The sequence below is a fragment of the Ambystoma mexicanum genome, chromosome 10 (genome assembly GCF_040938575.1).
Source record: "Ambystoma mexicanum isolate Mex_15411 chromosome 10, UKY_AmexF1_1, whole genome shotgun sequence".
NCBI classification, from domain to species: domain Eukaryota; kingdom Metazoa; phylum Chordata; class Amphibia; order Caudata; family Ambystomatidae; genus Ambystoma; species Ambystoma mexicanum.
The window spans coordinates 653178837-653206400 of record NC_090932.1 but is presented as its reverse complement, the minus strand read 5'-3'; the positions used below and the strand labels follow the sequence as shown (position 1 = coordinate 653206400).

The 27564-nt window shown below is 42.9% G+C and overlaps 1 protein-coding gene across 2 annotated transcripts in view; it reads right to left on the bottom strand.

Annotated features, from left to right (window-relative positions):
* PLOD2 (procollagen-lysine,2-oxoglutarate 5-dioxygenase 2) overlaps nucleotides 1-27564 on the bottom strand; it is a 517076-nt gene that overhangs the window by 25174 nt on the left and 464338 nt on the right. For both annotated transcript variants that reach the window (XM_069618251.1, XM_069618250.1), the window contains 2 exons: nucleotides 23901-24014; nucleotides 18920-18985 (listed from right to left, as the gene is read on the bottom strand). In XM_069618251.1, the coding sequence (XP_069474352.1) occupies nucleotides 18920-18985; nucleotides 23901-24014 (180 nt within the window). The remainder of the gene's footprint in view (nucleotides 1-18919; nucleotides 18986-23900; nucleotides 24015-27564) is intronic.

Sequence of the window (27564 nt, the reverse complement as noted above, 5' to 3'; positions counted from 1 at the left end):
CCCCTTTTGTTTCTATTTCCGCAGACATTTAGAATTTGAAATGTTTAACTTTTCCATACAACCAGACCAAACAAAAAATAAATACAAATGAATGCAAAAAAATCCAATTCATACAGAAAAACATTGGTTTAGCATGATAGCCTGCATAGCGTAAGCAGTAGAATCATGTATTCTAATGCATGAAAACACGCAAGCTATATTGCCCAATACAACACGTTTTGAAAGCAACGACCGTCGCTGCAGTGACATCTGGGCAGGGCCTGTGGCCCTCAATCAGTGTGCATTGGGGTGGATTGTGTGTCTCTTATTCAGGTATCAACAGAGACGCTCTCCAGACAGGCCCACACAGGGACCCGGTCCTCAAGCAACATGTACAATTACAGACAGACCTTTTTACATGGCTACATTAAACCAGTGACACGCTCAAATCACAGAACTGGCAATACTGTGTTTTTATACAGCACTTGATAGCAGTGTCCTCCCACTTGTAAGTGTCATAATAGTCTGTGTCATTAGTATCCAGACGAATAGTAGCCAATTTAACAACCTGTGCAGCATGTGATTGCAGGAAGCGTAATGATCTCATTGCTTAATTATCTGTGCTATTCAACAGGATATTATCCACGAGCCAACACTTTGTTTTAAAGCAGAAAAGCTAAAAAGGGGTCAAATTGGAATATAGATAGGGACAGGACATCCTGATATGTATGACAGTAGGCAGGTAGCAGTGACTAATAATAATGTATAGTGCATAAGTGGCTCATGCTTTTAGCAAATGATGCCCCTGGTCAGTGCTTGGCCTAAAATGGGAACAAGTTAATGAGTGCTGGGGAGTTACACATGACCTCACGCTATCAGTGGTGGGTTCCTTGTAGGCACTTTAGATTCAAACCTACAAAAGGTTCTCAGGGAGTTTGAGTGCTGCATCTTCTCTTACCTTCTTTAATGGAAGCGGCAAGAATCCCCCACTCATGCAATAATTGTACTCTATTGAAGTGACTGACCTTGCATCCAGCAAGCACAATAGTGTGTTGTGGGTGCAATTTTGTAACTGGAACTCCTTCATAACTCCTGCAGTAGGGTGGACATCCATGCCCCAGACAGAAAATGGGCATAACTCTGAACAGAACCTGTAGCTCATTCTTATCAAGCTAGGTTGATAGGCTGTCAGAGCTCGCTCCTCAGCTTGATTTAATTTGATCTGAGTGTTAATCCATTTGTTTGCTATTAGTTAAATTAAGATTAGATTTTTTTGTACTTGTGTTTTAAAGCATCAAAGTTGTTCCCAGGTCTGAGACCGCAGACAAGTTCTTTAGCGGTCTAAGGGTAAACTCGCAAAAGGTTAGGCGGGATAGTCAACTCTTCAACGGCATGCCAGGAAAACCTAAACACACACTATATTCAGACTAAATCACAATATGGAAATAAAGTACCATTGGTTTGCAAATCACACTCCCCTTGTGTTCCAGGTTTATTACAAAAAATAAAAATAATTTATCCAATTTTCCTGGCTGCCCATGACCTCAGGGGACCTGTCAGGGACACATGAATCAAACATGTAAAGTAATAATGTATCCCAAGAAAGTGTTTAAACCTTTTCCAAACCCTTTCTAATTAGCTTTACGAACTTAGCACAAGTTTCTTAAACACCTCTCAAGGTCCAATTAAAGTAGTACGCTCAAAATGTTTTCCTGCTGAGAATCATTGTTGCAAAATTTCACAGTTCGAAGTGGTAGCAGTGAACTGCCTATCAATACTTTTTCTCTCATTAGTATAACTTTGGCCCAGAGTAATGAGTGTCAGTATTTGTGTGAGGAAAGACTCATACATTTGACTCCCAATGTAGTGTAAGATATATTGGAATTCATTTGTTAATAGTTTGGCTGCTCATTAAATGGGTACGATGATATCATGCCTCCTAATATATAGTCCAACCCCACTATTCTGGGCAAAAAACAGTTGGCTTGCCCAAAACACATCTTTATTTCAATAGAGGAATTAAAGGTGGTCCCCAGATTTTTATGCTGGGGAGGTCACCACGTTGTTATACAATAACAGGCCGCGCGTCTAGAAAAAAACAGAATTAACCCAGTCTACATGAATCTCACTATTTCTTACACGCATTCATTAATTTCCATGATCAATTCTGTACCTATTTTAAATTCTCAATAACACTAGATATTCTAGATGGACTTCTACAGTTTGTTGGTCGGTATATCAAAATCCTTGACTTCGCAAAGAGTCTCTAAATTTCACATAAAGTCACATTTACAAATGAAACAAATGTTGCTTTGCCCAGTAACACCAACAGTTTATAGAATTAGAGAACTGCAGCATGATTCACATTTACTATGTAGATCCAGTGTTGTGGACTGCTAACGTGTGTGCAGTTTAAAATAGGTTTACAATAATCTGCATTGGAATTCTTCAGGTTTTGGTTTAGGGAAACTATATTACTAATCCAAAACACAAAAAATGCAAATTCTCTCACCCAACCTGGAAGAAAGGTTTTAGAATTGTATTGATAGGTAAAGGTATCGCTTCCTTCCTCACTGCACTAATAGAGTCCGACTATGCAGTTTGAAAAATTCAGGTGTATATGGTATTACATTTGCACTATTTCTAAGGGCATACAAATGACTCCTTTAAACTTGATCTCATCTCCCCTTCTTTATTAACTACCTATGGCCTTCACAGAATACCCAATATCAAATATATCCTCCTTGGGCTCTGCAATGATATCATATCATATCCCAATGTTACTTAATTCTGTAAAAACACTTTGGGTACTATTTAATGAGATTATGATTATTAAAGAACAGCACACCGGAACCAGTGTACTTTAGATAAATACTTTGGTTTCCATTTATCTTCACAGTAGTAAGACATTGGGAGGGATGCCAAAATCAAAGTGCATTTCTCCAGGAAGAAAAGTAACTGCAAATAAACAGCTACCTTGCCTCTAAAATCCTAGCGATGAAGCTCCCTGGCTATGGGAATTCACCTAAGTCTTCAAGGAGCTATACAAGGCTGGACCCTATTTCTCGAGGTTGAGGGGTGACGATTTTAATACAATCCACAGAATTCAGTAGAAGTAACTACAGACTATTCTTCTGTCGAGTAGTACTGATGCCATTCTTCCTATAGGGGTCAGGGTCAGGGATGGGGCCGAAGCCTTATAGCATCTGCTCCTGGTAGCTGCTTTCTTTCAATAATCCCCGTACTTCCTCCATGCAGCATACAGAATAGTTCACCTGCCTGGGCGAGTGGCTGCATGCAGCATTAAGGGGATTGGGCCAGTTTATACAGGGGAGTATGCAGCCTCAAGGTCTGAATAACTGGTCAGGTAATCATAGGAGAAGGCCAAATAGTGATACTCTTTAATTTGTCTGTTGGGCGCCAGTCTCTGAAAGGCTGTTGAAGTCCCCCCCCCTCTTGGGCCTGTTGCAATTATGCTGTTCGGGAGGATCGGCTCCACCATTTTTCCTCCCAGTCTGTCAGATATTATCCAGTAGTTTAGATGTTGAAGGGCAAAGGGGATGCAGTGGTTAGTATGGGATGCAGTGTTTAGTATGAAAGATTTCTGATGATCTTAAAGTGGCCCACTTGCTTAACTAGAGTCCCTCACGTTAGTCAGCTTTGAAGGACCGAAAGATCCAGTTAGAAGGGTGAAAGTGTCCTTTCCTTTGTCACATTATGCTGATTTGCAAATGGAAGCAAACTGAGAGAGACATGGGAGTTGACACAATAGTGGAAAGTGGCATGATTAATATTAATGTGGATTTCTAAAATCTGGCCTGGTGAACAGATTTTAGGAGGCCAACCTAGTTATAGTTAACAGGGGAACCCTGGGAGTTTGGCCAAACCAATCAGGTTAAGCGTGGAAGAGTCATCAAGGCTACATATTAGGAGAGGCTAGTGGGGTCAGGGGTCCACAATGAGTACACACAGTGAAATACACAATGATTCTACTTAGACAGGTATTGCTCTATTTATTATAGGCCCACAAACAGACTATGAAAATGAATTAAGAAGTTAATATTATCACACAAAACTCTAAATATAACAAATATTTACAGTCACAGTTAGTGAATACATTTCACCATTAAATATGAAAGGAAAGGAAAGTAGTTAGGCAATTGTATAACCAGTCCACTGGAATAGAAGACCTAACTTTATGAGTCCAACCCTAAGTTGAATGGGACCTTGTGCCCAAAAGTTCACAAAGTTGGGAAATGTTCCTGTGGGTGTGAAGATTGTTCCAGAAGTGGTTCAACAGGATTTTCAGTTAAGTAAAATACTTTTCCTAGCTTCAAGAGCAGCTTTTCAATAAACGTTTAAAAGGAAATTGATTGGAATATAAATTAAAATTCTTCACAAACTTTATAATGTAGGAGATAGGGGCACTGGTAAGTATTGCGACTACTCACCACCCGTACTCCGAATTTCCCAAAGGACTTGGCTGGTCGAATGGTGGTAGCTGGAGGTAGGTTTTCCCCAACGTTGGATCCAGTAGAAGATGGAGCTGAGGGTACAATTAATTTTCTGGTCGGGTCCAGGAGCTGAGTGAAACCCTTTCCAGCGAGGAAATGCAGCAGGCACTGATGCAGGACTCTTTGGGAATCTCTCCCAGATGGGGGAAGGCTGGTTCCCCCAACAGTCACCGCACACGAGCGACAGCAGGTGTCTCACCTGTCGCAAACAAAGGAAGCCGTCCAGAACAGGAACCAGCAATGCAGTGATGCTGAAGCTTGGTGACTTGTAGGACTACCTGGAGACCACTGAAGTCCATGCAGAAATGTGGAACGGCAATGCTTCTGGCACCATAGCCAGAAACTGAGCTGGACAGTCCACTGGGTGACCCAGACCCACTTCCGAAGGCTCCAGGCTGCAGGATAGTGAGAAGGCATTGACACTGGTTGGTCCCACCAGTCCAAATGGTCAAAGCACCAGCAAGGGTCTTCTGAGAACAGGTAGACCAGCAGCGGTTCACCGGGACACCAGCAAGAATGTGTCCTCTGGTCTTCCGTCATCTGCACAGTTACAAAGGATACTTAGCTCCTCTTCTGATCAGCTGGAATGGCTGCAGCACTCCTCTTCCTATCCTAAAGCCAGGTGAGTAATCAAACTCAATCCCCCAATAGCAAGGATCTGCACCACTCATGCACACCAGCAGTAGTGGTCCAAGCAGGGACCACTGTGAGGCTGACTCATGCATGTACACCAGACATACTGGCACAGTATGTGGATTGGACCAGACAGCCTCAGACCACTTCCTTTGTCCAAAAACACATGGCATGCACTAGCCTGTGAAAACCACTGCTTTCCCAAGCAAATGCATGGCCATAAAATGACATACCTGACTTGAGAAGAGCAAAATGGCCAAAGAACAAGCAAACAATCTTGTGGCACGGCTATATTGGGACACTAGCCACTGCTAGTAGCGAAACACGGTAAATGCGAATGTGCCAACTAAAAATATAGAAAGAATTGTAAAAATGTAACTGCTGCCATCAGCTTGTCTTTAGGCGCATTTACAAGTAACCAACAATCCCTTTGGTGTAAGTCTAGGATGATACAAAAGTATACCCATTGCACTGCATTGAAAGATGCTGTGTGCAATATGAAAAAGTTACCCAAACATAACATGTAAAAAGACAAGAGGGAAACACAGTTTCCCAATACTGACAGTCTGAAGGACTAGTAAGTTTCTCCATAACAAATTATCAAAAGGCCAGTGAAGTGGAGCTGAAGGTTTCACTTCTCTGCATAAAGTCGGGACAAGGTGTAAAACACATGCAAAAAGTTTGGAGGTCCATAGAATATGGAGGGAACATTTCCTAAAATAGAAAACTTTCCTAACACTTGCCCCCAGATTAGGGACAGGGGGAATCTAATCCACCCCAGTATGGGTTTCCTGTTCCAGTTGGTTATATATTCTGGACAGACCATCAGCATTGCAATGTTGAGCACCTGGCCTATGCTCAATGGTGAAGTTAAAGCCTTGAGGATTTATGGACCACCTGAGCAATTTAGGATTTTCTCCCTCTTTGTCCATCAACCACTTTAAGGGCCTATGGTCAGTCTGCACAGTGAAGTGAGTCCCAAAGAAGTAGGGTCTCAATTTCGAAAGGCTCAAACAATGGAAAAACACTCCCTCTCCACGGTAGACCACCTGAGCTCCCTGTCCTTAAGCTGGCGACTGATGAAACATATAGGATGTTCCCTGCCTTTGTCACCTATCTGTGATAGTACTGCTCCTATTCCAGTGTCAGAGACATCTGCCTGCACTATGAAAGGCCTCTGATAAGCAGGTGCCCTGAGAACAGGGGCCTGACAAAGGGAATACTTCAGGCCTTAGAAGGCCTCTCACACTCCTCAGGCCAAGAACCATTCTTAGGTTTCTTTGGATGGGTGAGGGCCGTTAGAGGGGCAGCAATGATGTCATTGTCTGCCATAAAGTTCCTGTAATGCCCAGTGAGGCCCAGGAAAGCTACCTGGGTTTAGGTAGTGGGGGTTGGACAGTCTTGTACAGCCTGTACTTTCCTGGGAAGAGGCTGACTCTTGCACCCACCAACCTCATGCCCAAGGTAGACCACTGAACCCTGATAAATCTGGTACTTGGAAGCCTTTATGGTCAGGCGGGCCTTCTGACGAGCCTCTAACACAACCTCTAGGTGTCTAACATGTTCCTCCCAAGTGAGGGGGGTTGAAGACTGCTATATCATCCAGATATGCAATATATGGAATTCAAGACAAGTTAAGTAATGCTTTATTTTCGGTACAAAGCCATAAAAGCAAACAGAATCACAAACACTTTTGTTGTTTTCAGTGCTGGACTACCTTTGGGTGGTACAAAGACTGATATGCCTATGGAAATGTATCCTCTGTGAAAAGCACAGTGAGCTAAAGCATGGTTGAGACTCTCCTGGGGTCCATCCACCGAGGAACAGGTCAATGGGCTGTGTTTGTGCCGGTAGAGTGGACTCCCAGACCTCTTTATGCATATTTGTGGGTACTTTGGGTACTCACCCTAAATTACCAGGGTAATCCAGACGTGGACCCCTTGCTCACTGTGCTCAGAGAGGCACAGCTCCACCTCACTGATGAGGCCCGACTAGGCCAAAACACATGTCTGGGGTTGCTGTTGGTACTCTTGTTCAGAGGAGATTTGCCTAGCATTTCTCCTCTGAAAAACACAGCGAGCTAAAGCGGGGTTGAGACTCTCCTAGGGGCCATCCACCCAAGAACAGGTCAACGGGCTGTGTTTATGCCGGTAGAGGCACTCCCTGACCTCTTTATGCAGAATCACAAACATGACACATAAATACCACACATGACGAAAGACAAAAGGGAAACATAGTTTCCCAGTCTGAAAGGCTAGTCAGTATTCCCATAACAGATGAGCAAAAAGTCAGGATAAGGTGTAAAACAAAAGCAACACGTTTGGAGTACATAGAATATAGAGGGAAAGTTGCCTAAAAGAGAAAACTTTCTTAACAATTATGGGAGTGGGGGGCAAGTGCGGGCAATCATCAAGCTCAACAATTACAGGATTATGCCCAGGAGACCCCTTGCTGGATTACACGTCTCTCCATTCGTTCTGACATCTTATTAAATCTGCTTAAGCACAGTATAGCAGATGGATTGTTTGTTTGCCCACAAAAATGTAGCTTTAAAGAACTCCTCCATTGGGCTTCATTAGAATGCTTGTAGCTGCTATGGAAATTGACTAAATCCTTAAAGAAGCCTACATGTGAATGCCACATGTAAAATCCAAGATATAGCTGTATCTATAAAGGCAAAATCAACCAAATCCAGACAAACACGTATATCAATAATCCTTATCTCATTAAGCAATTCTATAATTAGAAGGAATCAGTACAATCAAGAGAGGTATTACACAAATGTTGCATTGGTGCTGGTTCAATTCGCACTAGGGCAACAATTGTCCTTGTACGAACGAACATTCTTACAATGCAATGTTTGCCAAAGTCCTAGACCTTTACCCTGGTGCAATAATGCTTGATACAATATGTTTTGCACTTGGGCAATTTCCACCCTAGTGCTAATTGCACTTGCAGAGATGCATTATTTCTCTAGCGTGGCTCCAAGACCTCAGATTTGAAAAGTAAGTAGTTTGTGCAAAAATGCAGTTTTACTTACAAAGATGGTGTAACTATGCAATTCCATGTTACAGCTACGAACAAACTAGCTGGAATTAAGGCCTACAATAATTCTGCAGCACACATGATGAAAAGTGCACCGTGAACATATATGTTGGAGTTACAGAAAAGCACACACGTGTGATGTTTGCAGAGATTTAGTCATTCAGGCAGCAGCAGCCTTGATAAAAAGGATTAACTGTGATACTGTGCAGGTGACTATCTGTAGTATCAATTTTCCATAGTGTTTGGACATGGTGCCCTGATTATTTAGGGGTCCACGGGCTTCTGTAGACTTATGAGAAAGCTACCACTTTCTACAGCTGCATAAACTTTCACTGCAAAAATGATGGACACCAGAAGAAAAGGGGTATGTGCCTACTTCTAGTTTGCCCTTATTCTAGTGCTGGTGGTGAGAATGCAAAGCATTGTGCAGGAGTCCTATGCAGTGCCCCAAGCCAGAACTCCAAACCTGAATTCCTGCATGTAGTTTCCGCACAAGAAGGGAAAACCTCATGCGAGGATCAGCGGAGCATAGTCCCCAGAAATCAATGGGCCATGATGGCTGACCCGTTTATTATGGCTGCTGCCATTGCTGATCTCCACCATGCTGCCATCACTTTCATCTATGGAATATACTGACATTTATAATATTTGACTTCTTTTATTAAAAAAGAACTGAGATAATACACCATGGTACGACAATGCCACCTCATACTCTGGGACAAGAAACAGGCTATTTGTAATCTAAATATTCTGTTTTATTTAACATGATCCAACTGGAAGTTAAAGGTAGTTTCCTAACGATTGATGCTGTGGAAGTTACCCACAATATTTCACAGCAGAGCGGGGCAGCAAGTGGGGCTGGCTGTTCCCTGGGAGACAGAGGTGGAGCCCAGTCCAGCACAAACATCTGATGCAGCTGATGATGTTTTAAATGTCTTTGCTGGACAGCGGAGGGGGGCGGTAAGTGGGGCAGGCTGTTCCCTGCTGTTCCTTGCTGGGACGCTGTTGGTAGCACTAGGTGCCCTGACCTGTTGGACACTGATACTGGCAGGGAGACTTGTCTGGCAATATCTAGTGGACCTTGTGGATTGCAAATTGGAGCCCTATCAACTCGTTATTGAAACTTGTTATTGGAAGTCCTGCAATTAAGTTTGATAAACGGGGCAGCTTCTATTTTATTTACGTTTGCTCCCACGATCCACTTCAGCACGTTTGCAGTCTGTTTTGTGCCAAAACTGGAGGGCAGTTCTGATTCTGCTTTGTTGTTTCTGTAAGGGTGCGGGTGCTTTGTGAGGGGGGATTGACTGATCTTTGGGACCTTAGCCGCTGGATGCAAGGTGTTGGGCGCACCAGACTACTCCATTGCCGCAGGGGGCCTGCAGAAATGTACTGGGCTGAAGCCTGGTCCACCTTTTTCAAAGGCCCAGGACCTGGAACGCTAAGGGGGTGGTCAGCACACCACATCGAGGACGGAATTCTAAGATTGGGGAACAGGACAAGGCAGAACTGAGGCAGAAGCAAGGTGGAATCTGTGTGTCGAGCGAGTCACCAGTAGACGCCGGACTGGGCTTATGCTTTGTGTTACTCCCCCAGACACTCTTGCTGCCATGACTGCTATTCCCAATGTGAACCCCCGAATAACACACACCAGCACCCCTCTCCCGCCCTGTATTACCAAACGGAAAATCTTGATTGTTGGGCAGCAAATCCCACCGAAACCTTTCCCACCTGGCACGGAAAAGAAAAATACACAGTCCCATAGCCCCATAAGACTCACGGGGAACGCCTATATGCTGATAAAGGAAATTAACCTGTTCTTGGATGCCAACCAGGAGGTGTGGAGTGTCAAAGATAAAGCCAAGGATAAAGAGGTCAATGATAACTTACACGTAATTGCTAGCAATGGGGTTGACATTAGCAGCTTTGTGCTCCGGGTACCACATACCCCCATGGACAGGCAGTGGGCTTCCAATGCCTGAGAGCTTGCCTAGGGGCTTGCCTGTTGCCCAAGGTGTAGATAATGAATGCACAGGGGGTTTCTGGGGGGGTGCAGGGAGTGACCATACAATAATCCCAATTGCCATCCCCTGTATTATACCTGGTGTGGGGAAAGACGAACACATTTTAATCAAGGACTGCACAGCCCCAAATTGTGAAGATAGTGTGCCACAAAACTGGTTCTGACAGAGTTAGCAGACCTAAAGAGGCTACTTGTAGCTCTCCTAGATGCTCATGGAAAGGGGGTTGCTACAAGGGAGCCACATGCTAGACGAGATGATGGCATATAGCCTCCGAAACCACCAGTGGAGATAGATCCCCATAATATTATAAACATGACTAGTACTGATTCGGTAGGGTGGGGCCCGGAAGTGAATCTATAGAGAGAACAGGTAGTAACAGTGCACAGATGGTTATGGAGCGCCAGGCACAAATCCATCTAAGCCCCTCTACCCCCACCAGTAGACCATTGTTTCATGTAGAACAACGCCCCCCACTGATGTCTTGTCAGCGGGTAGCTGGTGTTTCTAGTGCCAAACCAGTGGCTGACAAACTAGTTAGCGAGAAAGGTTATGTGGTACCTAACTATGCCCCCCATGGTGCACACCCCAGGGCCCGTGGATCACAGTATGGGCAGGGTGTGACAAATAGAAAGGGCTACAGCGGTCATTTGGGGGTAGCATTCTTATACAAGGTCCCCAAGTTTGCCCCTGACCACTTTGAAACCTGGGAAGCACTTACCAACAAAAGCCTCTACTACATCTACATAGTTTGTGGCTCCTTATTTGTAAGCCATGAGGACATTTTAAATTGCACTAGACTTTTTTCCCCTGGGGCGAGTGCTCTTGACTTTATCCGGATTAACTTTAGGGAGCGGAGGATATTGAACAGGATCTTGGGTTTTGTTATGAAGTACCACCCCCGCAATCGCAGTTAGACCTAACTATGTGCACAAGAATGTCTGCCCTCTTGAAACTAGATCATACTTTCCCGTGCTTTCTGGTGCCAATGCAGTGCGGTTGGGGAAGAGGACCTTGGATAACCCCACCAGAACAATTCCACCTGTATTCCTGGCTAAGTCGAAGAGAAGTTAGTGGGGCTATGAGACTGTTGATTAATGGGGGGGGGGACCGCATAACTTAATAATTGGTTGTTTTGCACCTTGGAAGTATGTATGTTCATTATTGTTTTATTCATTTGTATGTGGTAAAATGTACTTTTATGGCCTCATGGCCAAAATAAAGTTATTGACTTACTGACAATATTCCATATAAATACAGGCAGACTGTCTACAGAAAACCTGTATTTATAAATAGAGAAAGCAGATGTATACAACCTGTCTGATATTGTCTCACACGCCTATGCTCACAAGACACACCACATCCATATGTATAAAAGCAAATACGAATGACTATTCTAGACAAAACAGTAATATCCACTCCAAAATAAATATACACATTGACATCAGCTGTTTGATGAAAAAGGAAAAAAACATTCTTAGAATAAAGTTTGAAACAAAATAATTCACTAAGTTATCTCTGAAACAATCGATAAGTATTGGCACCAGAGAAAAATAGTAGATAAAATGTGACTTTCCTCTTCTAGGGCTGATTCAACTCTAAAATGCTGGACATGTTTATATTATAGTTTGGGTCTAAATACAAGCATTTTTGTGTGGTTTACTTAGTTATAATTATTCTAAAAGCTTGAGTTCAGGAATTCTATTTCTTTTCAGAATGCTGGGGCAGTAACTCCTATCACCCTCACTATTCACTAGGTGTCATGCCCCCCTTCAACACCCGAGTTGAAAATGCTCATTAAGGAATATATTTCAATTATTTTATCGACTAGGGCAGACACAAGTCACAAATGCTGGTAATTTCACATTTCAACTTTGGCTGTATAATGCATCCAGGAATCCAACATTGCTGAAGAAAAGCCTTATGAATGTAAAAATACATAGTGTTTCAATTTAATTATCAATCTCAAAGTGTGTATGCCTTGTGCTATATTCTCCCATTCAGTGACATTGGTAATGAACAGGATTCCCCCAAAACACTTTAAATTAATATCTTGGAATTAAATAATTATTGGGTCATTTATTTAAATGCTCTGGGATTATTTTTCTCACTTCTGGTTTGACTTTCAACACGCAAGGAAAGGTAGGGGCATCAACCATCTCTAGGCGGCTCCACCAGACAAGTTATTCCTTTCAGTCTGTCCACCTGCTCCCAAAATCCCTTTCTGGCAACTTGGTTCTGTCTTCGGAAAGGCATCTGCATTCCGTTTCCTCTGGAAAAGTCCCTCTTAAGGAACATTTCCATCAGCTACTTCCAGTTAGAATCCCAATCTGCGTTTATTCTGTTGGGCAGCCTCTGCTTCCTTTGCCCCTTTCCCAAAAACCCTCCTCTCTGCCTATGACTTTGAGTTTAAATACCAAGCAAACTTCACCCATGAAGCATTCCTTTACATGCCAAATTTGGATTTGGCATAGACTGTGTTAGGTACCCTACACTTGCTCGTACCCACTAGGATCCGCCTCTTTGGTTCGATTGACCCATTCAAGTATCTTTGTCAAACAGGGATGTGTCACCTATAAGCTTGCCCTCCAAAGAATGACAAAATAAAATTACACTGACATATTTCTGTGCCTTACAATAAAAATGATAACTCACAAGAACTGAATTTAGAGACATGCTTTTTGTGTTTGTGACTGCAAGCATAACAGAATTATTAAAATATGTGATAGTATTACTAATTCATACATTTTGAAATATCCTTTTTGTTTGCATGTTATTTTCCCTGTTCTCCAGAATTCTGTTTTATCTCTGAGTTTCAAATCAGACAAAGGGTTCAAAAAATAGTGCCAATAATGTATTTCTCATTTGTCATTTTGAAGCACATTGTTTATGTGCAACACACTAGTATAACATCCAGCTTCAGTTCTGTGTGTTTGTGTGCGTGTGAGTGTGTTTGTGTGTGTGTTGACCCATTTTTATCAGCTGAATCCATCTGCTTAGAAGGATATTCTGTGAAACAAAGAGATACTTTAAATGAGATGCTTTAATGGAACAGATTGCTCTGCCAGTGTTACAGTTGTGGGTCTGTTTGAGGCCACCTCTCATAAAAATGCACTTTACTGATCCTACCAGACCCTGAACCTATTGACATGCCTATACTCTTAAAACATAGGCCCATGGAAATCTTCAGTTTGGAATGCATTTTGACTTTTTTGTATTTGATACACAGGCCTTTATTTTGGTGACATACAGCTGTGTGCATTACCACATATGTGCAGCTCACAATGATGGTAATAGGGCCCACACACTCCTTCTCTCAAGAGGGCAGCACTCTGCATTAAGATACACTTTAGGTAAAATAACATTTGCAGTTTTAGGTTCATAGCACATAAAAGCTATATCAGATTCGCTATCTTATGGTGCAGAATTGCAATATTTACCCTGTCTATATTTACAATAACACTCAAATTATAAATTGTTCTGTTCATAAATATACTAAACCTCTCATGTGATTTATAATGAATACCCTTTCCATCATTTCCTTGCAGTACACTAAAATACAAGTACAGGGTTTCCTATATTATTCATGCAACATAGCTGCATAAATACAGAAGCCCTGTTGTTGTAGCTAAATACATTTATTAATAGAACATTTGGAGTTATTATGTACATCAGCTGCATGACATTTCAGTGTGAAACCACCCAAAATGCACATGAATATTACATTCAATTACGATTAATTCATTTCTAACAATGTGTGCATTTCTCTTGACTGAGTTAACGTGGTGAAAGGCACAAAGAAATGGCAGTCCCAGGTTTCTGTGCCAGTCAGGACACAGAAGTTGTAACTTTCTAATCTGTCTCTGCTCTATGTGAAGACGGATTGGAATGAGTGTGAACGATACCGACTGTGCACAGGTCTTTCACCATCATTTGCTGGTCCCACTAGAATAATCAACACAATGTCACATGTAATCATGAAGTTGGGGGACAGGCAGGGAAGGTATGTGCATCCTATATATAGTTTCTACACACAGTACAAATATAGGGCCAAACAGACTTAACCCTTTTGCCTATGGGCAAAGCCTTTGATCATACTTTCCTACTGCCTTTATAAGGGATATCAGAGCTTCATTTTAGAGTTCAGATTTATGGTGAAAGACTGCTGGCTCCATTACCCACCTTCCTCAAAAATGCATGCTTAATAAAAGTGTAAAGTGGTTCTAATCCCACCAGGTCCCATGTATTATGTTCCTGTCAGACACAGCAAAGTATAGCACAAAACATTTGATAGAAACATACATTTCTGTGTGTGCAGGTCTGTGTGGTCCTATCCAACCCCTTACACAAGCACACACACACTAAACAGAAAGCTACTTTTATGGGTTTCCACTCGTGCCTAACTGCGACAAGTATCTGGATGAGATATGCATATCTGAAAAACCAATAGTGAGAATAGTGAGATAGGCATGATAGCATTGAGAGAACATATTTGTACTCCTAACTTTCAACTCTCTGCCGCTAGACTGTGTCTCCACCTTTCGACAGCAGGGAAGAACCTAGGATTATTTGTTTAATCAACACTTATCATTTGGACCCCAGGTCAATGCATTATTAAGGCCTGGTTCCACTATCTCAAGTTGCTCTGAAGGGGTCTGGAGGATTTGTCTGTAATTGACTTCTTACCAAGAGTAATTGCTAACGGTATCAACATTGTTTCAAGAATCTTCTATTGCATTAGTCTTTACCTTGTTTTGCAGCTAGAGATGATAATGGCAAAGAGTTCAGACCTCAGGGGTGTGTCTGGTTTATGAAGCAAGAATAAATATCCTCAGACCAGAGATCTCTGAATCAAATTTGGAACCCTCTGTACTCTACGTAGGATTGTCTATGAGCCGCACTACATCTTTCTCAGGGTGGTATTTTCTCGTTATGCTCTACTACAGACTCTAGGATCTTAGACAACATTGTTGTTGAATACTCTGCAATATCCTGGAAAAGACTCTGAGGGATATGGGGCTTACACATTTTAATGAACAATATGATTATGGAAGTATTAGACACTCTCTTTAAGGAAATCTAAAAACATCCTTTGGCTTTTTGACGTCTCTTGGAGCTATGTTTTTTTCTGAATCATAAACCACCCCACTCGGATGGTCTTTACATTAAGAATAGCTGTCTGAATTCTGAAACCGTTTTAAGTCACTATGATCTGGTTGACAATAGTAAGTAAATCGAAAATGCATTGCAGTGCATCATTAACGCTATAAAACAACTATATCAAATAGGCACAAAAAGGCCACAAGTAAGAATACGTGGCATGGACAACGAGGAATCATATTTTGTAATAAGGAGTGTGTTTGTGTCCTTCTAGAGTTTGGTCCATTTTATCCAATGCGGTACAAGTCAGACCTCTGTTTATTCTTTAAAAGTCACTTCTATTTCTGTTGACATTAAGCAGAGAGAGAAAAAATGAGGAGAGAAAATGTGTTGCTGTTGCAACTGCCAAGCCACTGCTGGATTCTGTCTGCCAATGGAAAGCTGGTTTTCTTTCATAAATGTTTTGCCTTTGAAGCCAGAGTTATATGACTGCAGGCTTATCGTTTTTTTTCTTGAGTACATTTTAATATACGTTTTGGCTGACTTCAACCATCCTTTAGAGAGTCGTATGTTCCGCGTATGCTTTTGAACATTTGCAAAATGGCTTAATCATCCAGTCTCGCAAAACCAAATATACTGACACGGAGCAGTCTGAGATAAATCAGTTCATCTGGTATTTGTTCTGCATCTTGAATAAGATTATGAAGTTTAGTCAATTTTGCAATTATCTATTGTGAAGTGATTATTTGGAAAACCAATTAAAAGTTTTCACAATGGTAGAGCTGGGTAAGCAGACAGGCGGGAAGGATGTGACAGAATGAGGGTAAATATTGGCTGGGGGGAGCCGACGGGAGGTTTGTTAGGGTAAGGCACTTGGGGAGTAAATAGAGAGGGGTGGGAGTGGAAGTTGTCCGGGAGAGTGAGGCAGGGGTGTGTAAGTGATTGCCCACTTAGAAGAGCATGAATGAGTGAAAGGAGTTACAGTTGGAGGCAGGGGGCGCAACGGGAGATCACTGGGAAATAAGAGTGTAGGTGAAAAGGGAAATCAGAGCAGAGAACTGGCAGTGGCAAAAACAGGACCAGGCCATCCAATGAGCGGGGAAACGTCAAAATGGGCGCATAGAAAGCGTGTTGACTAAAGAGAGCTCAAACATTGCGCAGGCGGTGGAACAACATAGAGAGCCCTCTCCTACGCGACAGCGGAATCAGTGGTGGAAATGAAACAATGTGGTGGGGATCCCACAAGGACTGGGGTGGGGGAGGAGTTTTTTGGGGGTGGGGGTGCGGTTCCAGAAGGGGCGTGGTCTAGAGAGGGCGGGTTGGTAGTGCCTAATCAAATAAATACTTTAAAAAAAAGAAAGAAAAAAAACCGCCCGCAACGTTTTGCCTTTCACCGCCGGCTTTGGTGTAATGCACAAATGTCGCTACATGTACAACTGATTCCTTTCAGTTGTACATGTAGCGAGCATTGTGCATAACACACCAGTGCCAAAGCCGGTGGTAGACGGCAAAATGCCGTCGCGCGTGCCTTTTTTTTTTTTTTTTTTTAGTATTACAGTGCGGTTCATGGGCTTGGGCGGCTCACTCTGGCCGGATCCCGAGATCCGGCTACACATCTGGTGCCGGATCTCGGATTTCGCCGAGAGCCGGCCCAATGACCAGCACTGAGCGGCATCACTATGAACCAATTTCACGACACTGCCCAGGAGCCCTTAAAGGAGTACTGTGCACATATTAGTGAACACCATTCCAATGTACATTTCCACTGGTGTCCACATGCATGTTATCACTACACTTGAAAAATGCAGGGGCAATTGCTACATTAAGTGGCGAAAGAACAAAAAATGCACAACATCGGATCGGAAGAATGTATTTTCCAATATTCTTGGGAAAATATTTATAGTCTAGAGGAAAAACATATCACCAATAACAACTTTTAAATACCTGTGTTTAAAATGTTATTCATGTGTGCTGTTTGCATTGCATAGACCCCGAATCGTTGGGTCAAAAGGTCAGTTGAATGTGTACATTCTGTGTTAATTGCTACCAATTAAATGTGGAATTTCCCACGTGCGTAAGTTATGCACTTGCCAGTCTCTGTTTTATTGTAATTAAGGACCACCTTTCATCGTAACATATACACGGAGTACATTATACATGCAACTCCTGGGCTTTGTGAATGAGCCCATAGAGCCCATAGAGTGTGCGAGCAAGCTACATAGTTACATCATTTGCAACAGTGTTGCCCTTTGGGAAATGTTCACAGGGAGGGGGGAATGCCTTGGGTGGAGTGAATGAACAAGTTTAGCAATAGCCTGGCTTCTTGGTGGAAGGCTTGTGGAGTTTCACCAGGCTTTGCTAGCAGCCGAATGACTGCATGACAAGCATGGTCTGCAGGTCCCCCATAAACCATTGGTACCTCGCAGGTAACCTCAGAGAAAGGTCCAGATTATTCCAGGTGTTTGCACTTACCATTCTGCCTAGGGGTGGTGCCTTTTTCATCTGAAGATATTTGATCCAGCCAAGTACAATTGGTGGCACCACAGACTCTTCATTGGTGCATAGTAGATTGCTTATATTATAAGTGATTAAAGACAGCCACATGAATAGAAAGTGCATTATTCCTTTCTTCACTATTCGAAAATAGAGTGCTTTCAAGGCTGAGATAATAGCCCGTGGTTCTTGTTCTTTGGAGACAAACCCCTTAGGATTTGGGGGGAGACTGTGTATCAGATCATGCAGTAGTCCAACCTTGATAGGAAAAATGATGGGGCAAGCTAAATATGACAGTAGGATGTCAGTCATGGGAGCCCTTTCCAAGGCGTATTCTGTCCGCTATTCAAGGCAGTAAAAAGAAGCAAGCAAATTGCACAACAATGCAATATTCTTGGGGCAGCAAAGTGCCGATCTCATAAGTACAATGTAATGACACCGTTGTGCTGCACGTTCATTGTAATGCTAACTGGTATTCGGATGATATCCTTACACATGCAGGCTTCGAAATTGAGGAGAGCTGGGGGCTTTTTAGCTCCTGCTTGTGGCCTGAGAGAGCCTGGTTAGCTTGACACCAACAGCTACTACAAGCTGCTTTTGGCTCCCCATGCCAACTGATGCCAAACAAACACACCTATGTGAATGAATTTGTGACAATCTATATGTAAGCATTAGGAAACATCTATACAACATTTAAAGCATAAGGGATCATGAATAATGGTCAAAGTGATTTGTTTGCATCTTATGTGGAAGTTAGATGCTTGCAAAATATTATGGACTGGTGCCCCAGTGGTAGCTCCTGGTCACTGGTTAATGCTGGAAACCCACGAGTTGCTTTTAGCTCCTGCTCCTACAATCTTAATTTCCATCCCTGCATAGGTACTTTTCTTCTGACTGTACTAAGAAGCAATGCACTTGCAACCCAGCATCATGAACCACTCAGTGAAACATAAAGAAAGAAAGATAATAAAATAAACCAAGGTCGGCAACAGCACCGACCAGTGCGGACTACTGTGTGTGGGCAGATCAGCATGTAAGTGTTTTGAGTTCATATGAATTATGTCATGGGGAAACATATTCCGATTTCTTCCCCCCCATTGGCTACATAAAGAAGCAAATACAACAAATTGTTCTTACCTGCTCTACAAAATTCTCACTGAAGATCCTGGAATAGTTTGGATGTATATATTTTTCTTTCCAATCCTACAAACAGAAAAATCAGTGATTCAACTTGAGCATATGTATATTTTATCATTACAGCTAAGAATGGTACCTCAGCCGGAGCAGAGCATCTCTTCGGTGAAATAGCTGCCAAACTCTGAGAAGATTAAACGCATGGTATAATTGCATTAAAAAAGGGTGTGAAAATTCCAAGTTAGGGTTGTGGGGTACGTGTGAGTAACAGTACATGAATACCATCAGTTTGTGAAAAGTGTTTTGCTGGAACTGAAGTTTGCTGTAATTCGTCTTTACGCTATAACAAGTCTTCAAGGGGACATACTTGTTTATTAATCATGTTTCTCCAAACCTGGGTTGAATCTACGGGTGTAAGCCCAGGTTTGGAGCATCCCGACAGCACTGTACTCCCACCCTCTACCGGTGCTACAGTTTTCCCTCCTCTCCTGCCTCCCGCCCCCATGTGCAGCCTATCACCCTCCGCTCCCAATAAAAGGTACCTTAAATGGGCTTATCCGCCCTGTTTTCCCACTTTGCTCTGTCTTCTTGGCTTCCTGGTAAGCCATGGAAATGGAAGAGGGTCTCCGAGTGGAGCCTGGAAATGGAAGAGGAGCTCAGAGCGGAGCCTCGCCTTCCATTTCTATGGCAACCTTGACTCTTGCTGGCTGCTGCTGTGACCAAAGCAGCGCAGATGTATTTTTTTCCCATTGCTATCAGCACCTTGAGGGGGTGCCTCGTGATGCTAATAACAATAATCCTGCGTTCGGTGGGCTTCACTGGCATGGTAACGGATCCAGGGCCCAGCGTTAAGGCCCTTGTCGACCCCGGGCTGTTAAAGGCAGGTGAAGCCTACAGAATGCAGGATTAGTAGTATATTAATATTTAGGTATCCCAAGATTCCCAGAGTTTCTGACAACCTGCAGGTGCGTTGCAAGCCCAAAAGAGAGAATTCTACGCGAATAGTGAATATTTTGTGCTTGCCAGTGAGCTTGCACTTGGGCAATTAAATTACACACATACGGTTGAAAGTGGTGTCAAACAATTAGAACAAATATTGTTAATAAAAGAAGCCCCACTGACCAACTCAGAATAGAAGGGATGCAAAATGTGACCTGGGAGAAAAGGGTTGACAGAGTTGCTTCTTTTTTGTGACTCACCATGCTCCCAGTGGGTTTGGGAGCGTTTCCCTCATTAGCATTGCATATCCATGGCCACTCCCCCAACCAGTTCCTCTTTGCATATGCAAGTTGGTATAAGAGGAGGTCCATCCCATTCCCACCAAGTCTAACAAATGTGGTTCGGTAGATGGGACTGGTGTGGTGCAATTTGCACATATACCATGTAAGCATCCGGAAACATTTGCTTCCAGTCAAACCTTTGGAAATTGGCAAGACTTTCTGCATTTTTGGTGAGTGCAAATTCATAGTACTTCCAAAATAACTTTCTCAATAATTGGTCATTCATATTTTTATTTAACTTCGATCGAACGAACGCACAATCAATCAATCAATCATATTTTCCCCTTTTTTTAAAGTAGGTTTTTTTAGTCTGGCATTATTTCTGTTAACTCCCGGAAACTCCTGAAATGTCACGTGGTATCTCAAGAGATCAGGAAGTTCAGTCTGTAAAGCTCTTAAAACAGCAAATGTAAACGGTAAAAGTTTGTATTGTATGTTCTATAAAGAAATTTAACATACCTGCCAATCCTGCCCCATTCACATAGAAGTCAAGCTATAGTAGTGAGGCATCTCTTGTGTTCAATATCCTTTTAGAATAACAACTAAGTATGTACTTTGCTTGCTATGTTATGTTACGAAATGTAATGTTATGATATATTATGTTATGCTATGTTAATACCTACCTGGCGACTGTGCATCCCGGCCTTGGGATTCCTCCGCCCTTGCACTTAACCAGCAGCCTTTTCCCCTCGGCACTTCCCTCCTGGGCTCTCACCGGCAACTGCCCATACATTGCTCCCTCCCCTACCCTGGTTCTATGTTCAACAGTTTTTTTTTTCACAGCTCTTGTTGCCAAAACATTTTTGCCGGAAAAAAAATCAATATCTTTTTATCCCCCTCCCATACTATTTATCCCTATATACCACCCCACTGTACCACTTATATGCTTCCCCACCCCCCATATTTTTTGATGTTTTTTTCAGCAAATACTTTTCGGCAAAAAGTGCAGCCAAAACAAAACGGGATGAATGAACGTTGTACCCCTGCCCTGCTCTTGCTCGCCCTCTCGCTCCCCTATCTCCCGCACTTCTCTTCATTGCACTTGCAATTCCGGATGTCACAAGGACTAGTAGGACCATGGTTGTATATTTACTGTCATTTTGCCATAACTATGTACTCCACACTTTGACTTGTGGCGCCTGGAAGCACTATTTTGTCGCATAGGCGCCTAACAAATGCTCAATAAATAAAAAAAATAGGCCTTTGCACTGTGCCAATCACCACCGTAGTGCTCTTACAGTGTGGCGACTTGTCCTGAAAGTGTTGTATTGTGCCCCCACCTGGCACAACCAGACATTGGTCTGCAGAGGAAAGGAGAAGGACAAAAAGTGAGAGGATAGGAAATCTGTCCTGAAGGCAGAAACACAAAAACTAAGAGGGCCTCATTACAAGTTGGCCAGTCTGGAAATAAAGGACCAGTAGTAATAGCGTATACCAGCACTTTTCAAGACTGGCCAACGACAATTTTGTCGGTAGGGTGGAGAATTTACCTCCAGCTCTTAGCTGGCAAAAAAACTGCAGGGATTACTGGTGGGATACAAGCAAACTTGTAATGAGGTCCTAACAGTTGATAAAAAACATGTGAGTTGCGGAAGAGGGTATGTGATTGTGGTCTTAGGGCACCCACTATCATCTCATGTGTAAAATAAACATATGTTCCTCTTTAACAACAGGTGTGCCTGTACAACATACTGTGCACACCTTGGTGCACCAACCTTAAGGGTGGGCATCAACAGAGGCGAAAGGTGAGTCCATGTCTGAGGATTGCTAGCAGTATCAGTATCTCTTCAATGTAAAAACGAGGCCTTAGAAATGCTATACAGATTTCACTAACCATCACCATATCGACTAACCCTCAATTTCTCCACCTTACCCACTACACGCAAACTCAAACTAGCCATCCGCGCATGAATTTTAAAAGACCGCCCCCAGAATAGAACCCACATAAATTTTCACTGCTAAAACCAACTGATACACCCAGCCCCGGGCCAAACCATGCCCACAGTGCAAGTAGGAGGTTCCCCTCTGTACACAACGCCCTGAATGTTCTGAACACATCACACCTTGAAATATGTCGTAGAGGTCAGGGTACTTCTGACAATCACAACACAATTCGCCGTAATCTTGCATTTTCCATATACTTCCAAATAACCCAGTGTCTCTGAGAACACCATGCAGTGTTAGCTGGTACAAATCCTAATAACATAACAGTGAAAGGAAAGCCAATTCCATTAGAAAAGAAACTGCAAGGGGGCAACTGAGAAAATAAAGCTTGGATTCATCACCTGGCTCACAAGGACTATTTAATCAGGCAGTCAATATGAACGTCTAAAATATGATCATATATTTGGAGTTTACGTTTGACAAGGACTTCATTTAGACATGTCCCCAATTACTCGACCTGCACAGGTAGAATAGCCTGCTTGAACAGAACTTATAGAAATATCAAAGCTGAAAGGAACCACAGAGATCCTTATTCATGTCTCGTGGCAAGTCACAATTAACTGTAGTGCATTGCAATGAGTGCAAAGGTGGAATTCCCCTGCATCCACCCCAGAATACATATGGTAATATGAGTATGGATGTCAACATGTGGTTAGCAACATGGTTCTCAATCAGGTTACTCTGCTTCTCTGGATGACAAATGGCATCCAGCAGTTGGCGCTCTTCCACACACACCTCTTTATCCCTCCATTCTGGAGCTCTGCAATCTCTTTTCACATAGATTATCACAATGAAGGAAACGATTACTTACTTGTTCTTGCACTTGTCCCCTCAAACCTACCTCTCAGAATCACTGTCCCCCTACTCTTCTCATATTCATGACAAGCGAAGGTGGCACTACTCCTTTCCTGCACTTTGCCACCCCTGCATCTCTAACGTGATAAGGCTTAACCTCAGGGTGAAGTCAGCAGTGCCGAAAGGTACTTTATCCAGCCATGGAAAGGACGGCCATTTTAGATAGGGCCAAGAGGGGGTAAGGCAACGGCTTCTCGTAGACTTACCAATGTAAAGGGGTGCACGCCTTTGCCACTGCTGAGAATGAAACAAGGCTACTCACTAGAGGACGAGGTTTCTCTCAGCAGCTGTAATCACTCTAGGGTCTCTCTCTCTCTTTAGGCTGTAGTAGCAGTCCATACAGAATTCCGAGTTATGTATAATATCAGGTACACTGTCATCCCATGCCTCCTTGCAGCCCCCACTTCTTTGCTGATGGCTGCTACGTTTGGCTTGGACTCTTCACTCATGAGATGAGCCACCATCCAGTCAGCAACATCAAGAAAGTGTTCACTGCTGTCAAAAACCATCGAACTGGGAGTGGCAAGTACTTTTAAAAGAATTGACTGGTCATGATTAGGCAGGAGTGTGCATTGTATCAGAAGTTAACGCCCAATTCTGGCACATTTGACCAAAAATAGCAACTCCAACATTCCAAAGTTACAATGGATGTTGGGACAGTGTCAACAAAAGACAGAATGATGGTTCCACTTTCTCATAGCAATAGTAAAATCAATATATATTGTGTTCATAACTTTTCATTCCAATAGTAACCATGTTCTGCCTCTGTAAAGAAAACAACTTGGTACTCAAACTACGCATCAAATTACTCTTGTCTACAAGCGTCCCACATTGTCAATAACATATCATGCGTAATATATTGTGCAGTTTATAAAGGGGGGTCTGTGCAGAAATTAGCTACATACCAATTGATTTTCAAAAATTTGCCAGAGGTCGTTGTTGAAGTGCGTGATGTTGTAGTTGGCCGTTGAAATAAGTCTTCCGTATTCATGTTGGTTTGAGATATACATGAAAATACCCTAGACAAGGATAATTGTGTTAGAAAAAGTGTTACTCTTAATAACAATGGATTATAAAAGAAATATATACACGTAGATGTGGATTTGTAATGTATACTCTTCTCTTCCAAAAAATGACAATTGTGTGTACATTGACATACTTTTCAACTTGATTTTTTTTTACTGTTTTGCAACTACTTCCATTGAGTAGGTAAAACAGCACGTGTTCCCAAGTCACTTGATGGATGCATTGGGTGGTGTTTGGCGCAGATAAAAGAAAAAAGGAAGTTATAAAGTGTAGATCTATTCGAATGGCTTGTTTTATTATTGGATTTGTAACCCTAGAAATACATGGTTCGAGTTATGGAAGTGTCTACTCTACAAAAGAAAAGCATTTTATTAAATAGTGCTCTGTACAATGAAATCGTGAAGTGGGAAAATAGTTAAGGGCAGGAAATAGGTAAAAAAAAATCAGCACATATGAGAAAACTTTGATTGAAAGTGATCCCCTGAAATAAACTATTTGCAAACTATTATTTAGCTAAACTAAGGAAAAGAGACAATGCACGTGTAATTGTGGCTATGTACAACTATTACCTGTTAAAAAATGACAAGAAGAGTTAGTTAAAAAAAATAAAGAATTTAGTAGAAGAAAAGACATCTTTAGAAGACAAATCTGTTAGGAATGTAACTCTTTTTGTAGACCAGTTACAGTACCACAATACATAAAAACAGAATTCTTGACAACTAATATAAGTTACTTCAGTGAGATTGTGGGTGGCTAGTTGCACATTTTGAGTACACTTGCCTTTTATCCGATTTTCTAGAATGAGTTTGTATACATGCGTATATAACTGTAATTGTAATTGTTTATTTGTAAAGCGCTTATACACAAGTGAAGTGCTTCAAAGCGCTTCAAGGCGGGAAGAGAACAAGGGAATACAGTTGTCATTCTTAGGCCTTGAAGATTCTGAATGATCTAACAGCAATAGCTAGCATACTAGGACAGAGGCATATCTACTAGTGAAGTGCTTGACATAGAATGAGTGGAGAAGGGGGGCGGCAGCGAGTGGAACATACAGATTAATGAACTATAGTACTGGCCTGCCGACATTTCAGATTTCTTCATGGTTGGACATCCAGTGAGCCTATGCAAGAGTATTTCAAGCACGACCAAGCTGGGAAGGGGAGACAGAGGGAGGACTGGACAGACAGACTTGCAAGGCATAGAACATCCAAGGTCAAGGTTGTGCAAGTGCCCAGAACAGGTAGTGCGAGGGAGGGGAGGGGGACAAGTGCACCCAGTCCAGCAGGGGCTATGGTTAAGTGCAGAGTTGGGTATACCATCCTTTCATCGCCGCACTTTTCATCACAGGGTTTTTTGCCGCAATTTTTTTTTCATAAAAAAAACATTGTATTTTTTGGGGGGGTACATTTTTAAAAAAATGGGTTTGGGTGTTCGGGATGTAGAAAAAAAAAAAAAAAGAGAAAAAAGAAAGGGGGGCTTGAGGGGGTTACCCCCCTCCCCCAATAAAAAAATAAAAAAAAATTGATGTTTTTTTCGAAAAAAAATCACGGCAAAAAACCCTGCGATGAAAAGTGCGGCGATGAAATCACGTAGAACCCAGAGTGGTTGTCCCACACAAGGAGCATATTGCAGTGGTGCCAAGTAGAGTGCAGAGGCCCGGAGGCAAGTGCAGGACTGGCGGGGGAGCCTGGGTCCAGTGAGGCTCTGGAGGTCCACCATGTGGCCAGTCAGCTAACTGAGCAGGTTGGGGAAGAGAAGGATGGAGGGAATGAAGCAAAGAGAAAGGAGGTTAGCAGGGAAGAGGGAGAGAGATAGAGGAAGAGAAAAGTTAGGTCTTGAGGAGTTTCTGGAACTTAAGGAGGTCTCGCTCAAGACAGAGAGAGGTAGGTAGGCTGTTCCAGAATGAGGCACGTGCAGAGGATAAGTATCTACCCCCAAATCTCTGTTTGGAGAAATGGCTCACCCGCAGAGAGTTGAAGGAGGCTGAGCAGAGGGCTCTAGAAGGAGACTATTTGGGAAGAGAGCGTTGTAGATAGTAGTGGACCCAGAAAGCCTTTGTGGACTATGCAGAGGTACTTGAACCTGATCATTGCAGCCACAGGGAGCCAGTGGAGTGATTTCAGTGCCAGAGAGATGCGGTCCCTGGGCTTGAGGCCAAGGATAAGTCTTGCGGTTCTGTTCTGAATAAGTTGAAGAGGTCGGAGAGTAGAAGTAGGAAGATTGAGAAAGAGACTGTTGCAGTAGTCCAGTCTGGAGAGAACAGGGCTCTGGAGACAGTGAACCTCTGGGGAAGGAGGGAAAAGGTAGAATACCTCTGAGGAGGTGCAGCTGGTAGTGAGACTTTTTGGACATGTCCGAGATGTGAGCAGAGAATGAGAGAGTAGGTTCAAAGATGACCCTCACTGGTGGGGGAAAAGGGGTCCAGGGCCAAGGGAGTTAGGGAAAATTCGCAGAAATGTGCTAATTCCCTCCACCTTACAGTCCCTCAGCAACTTTGCTGGATCTTGAGGACTTGATTTTTTTAACCTGGAGAGAGTGAGACCCTTTTTCCCACTCTCTCATGTATGCTGAATGTGAATTTTACCTCTGTGTTTCTTTCGGTTGTGGAGTCTGACAAACTCCATAGGCATCATCTTTTACATTGTGTCACACAGCACCTTCAGTGCAGTGACACAGGGAAGTCTTCCAGATTTCCCAAAGGTTTAAATAACTTCTCTTGGATAAACTACTGTTTCCAAACGCAGTAAAGTGAAATTGACTTTACTTACTATTGTAACTTGCTAGACCCAGCACACCCTATCTTATAATAGAGTGCTGGAGGGTTTACCTGGTATCCCCTGTGTCAGCTTCTCATGTAACATTTTTTATGTTACCCTTTCCTCGCTGATTGGCTGGTGGCAGCGGTTTTCGTTTGAACTACCATGGTGTGTCTTTACCGCGGGCTGCGTTCACAGCTGCTGTAAAGCAACCACGGGCACCATCTTTGTCAAAATGGCTCCCGGTCTTCTTTTTTCGCCATTTCTTTGTGGAAGGTCCTTATTGAGATTTACTCAGCGCGCAAAACCAGGTTTGGTCTCTTTGTTCATTTTGGCCTTTGGCGGGATTCACGAGTGAAGCCCGCCTCTGGCTCCAGAGTGTCTGGGGTAGGTAGGAAGTGAGGGAGGTGCCAGAAACTCCCTGTGCTTAGTTTCCTAGGAGACCCGAATGCACTCTGTGATGATTGGCTGGCTGACTGTACGCAAGGACAACCATCCTGCTGGGTGACTGACAGCTGGGCTGGAATGAATGGGAGAGAACTGAATGAAAGGTGAGTCTTTTGGCTTGGAAGGCAGAATCGACCACTGGACAAAGGAACCGAAGAAGAGCTTGAAGAGGATGACTGCTGCAACTCCTGGACCGTTGGTTTGCACGTTGAAGCCCTGCTGCAGTGCCAAAATGTCAAGTTTGCATCGACAGAGAAGCCCCTGCACAGACACCTTCTCCCCTTGAGTTGGTGGGACCAATCAACTCCAAAGTAAGCCACCTGGACATCCATCTCAGAGC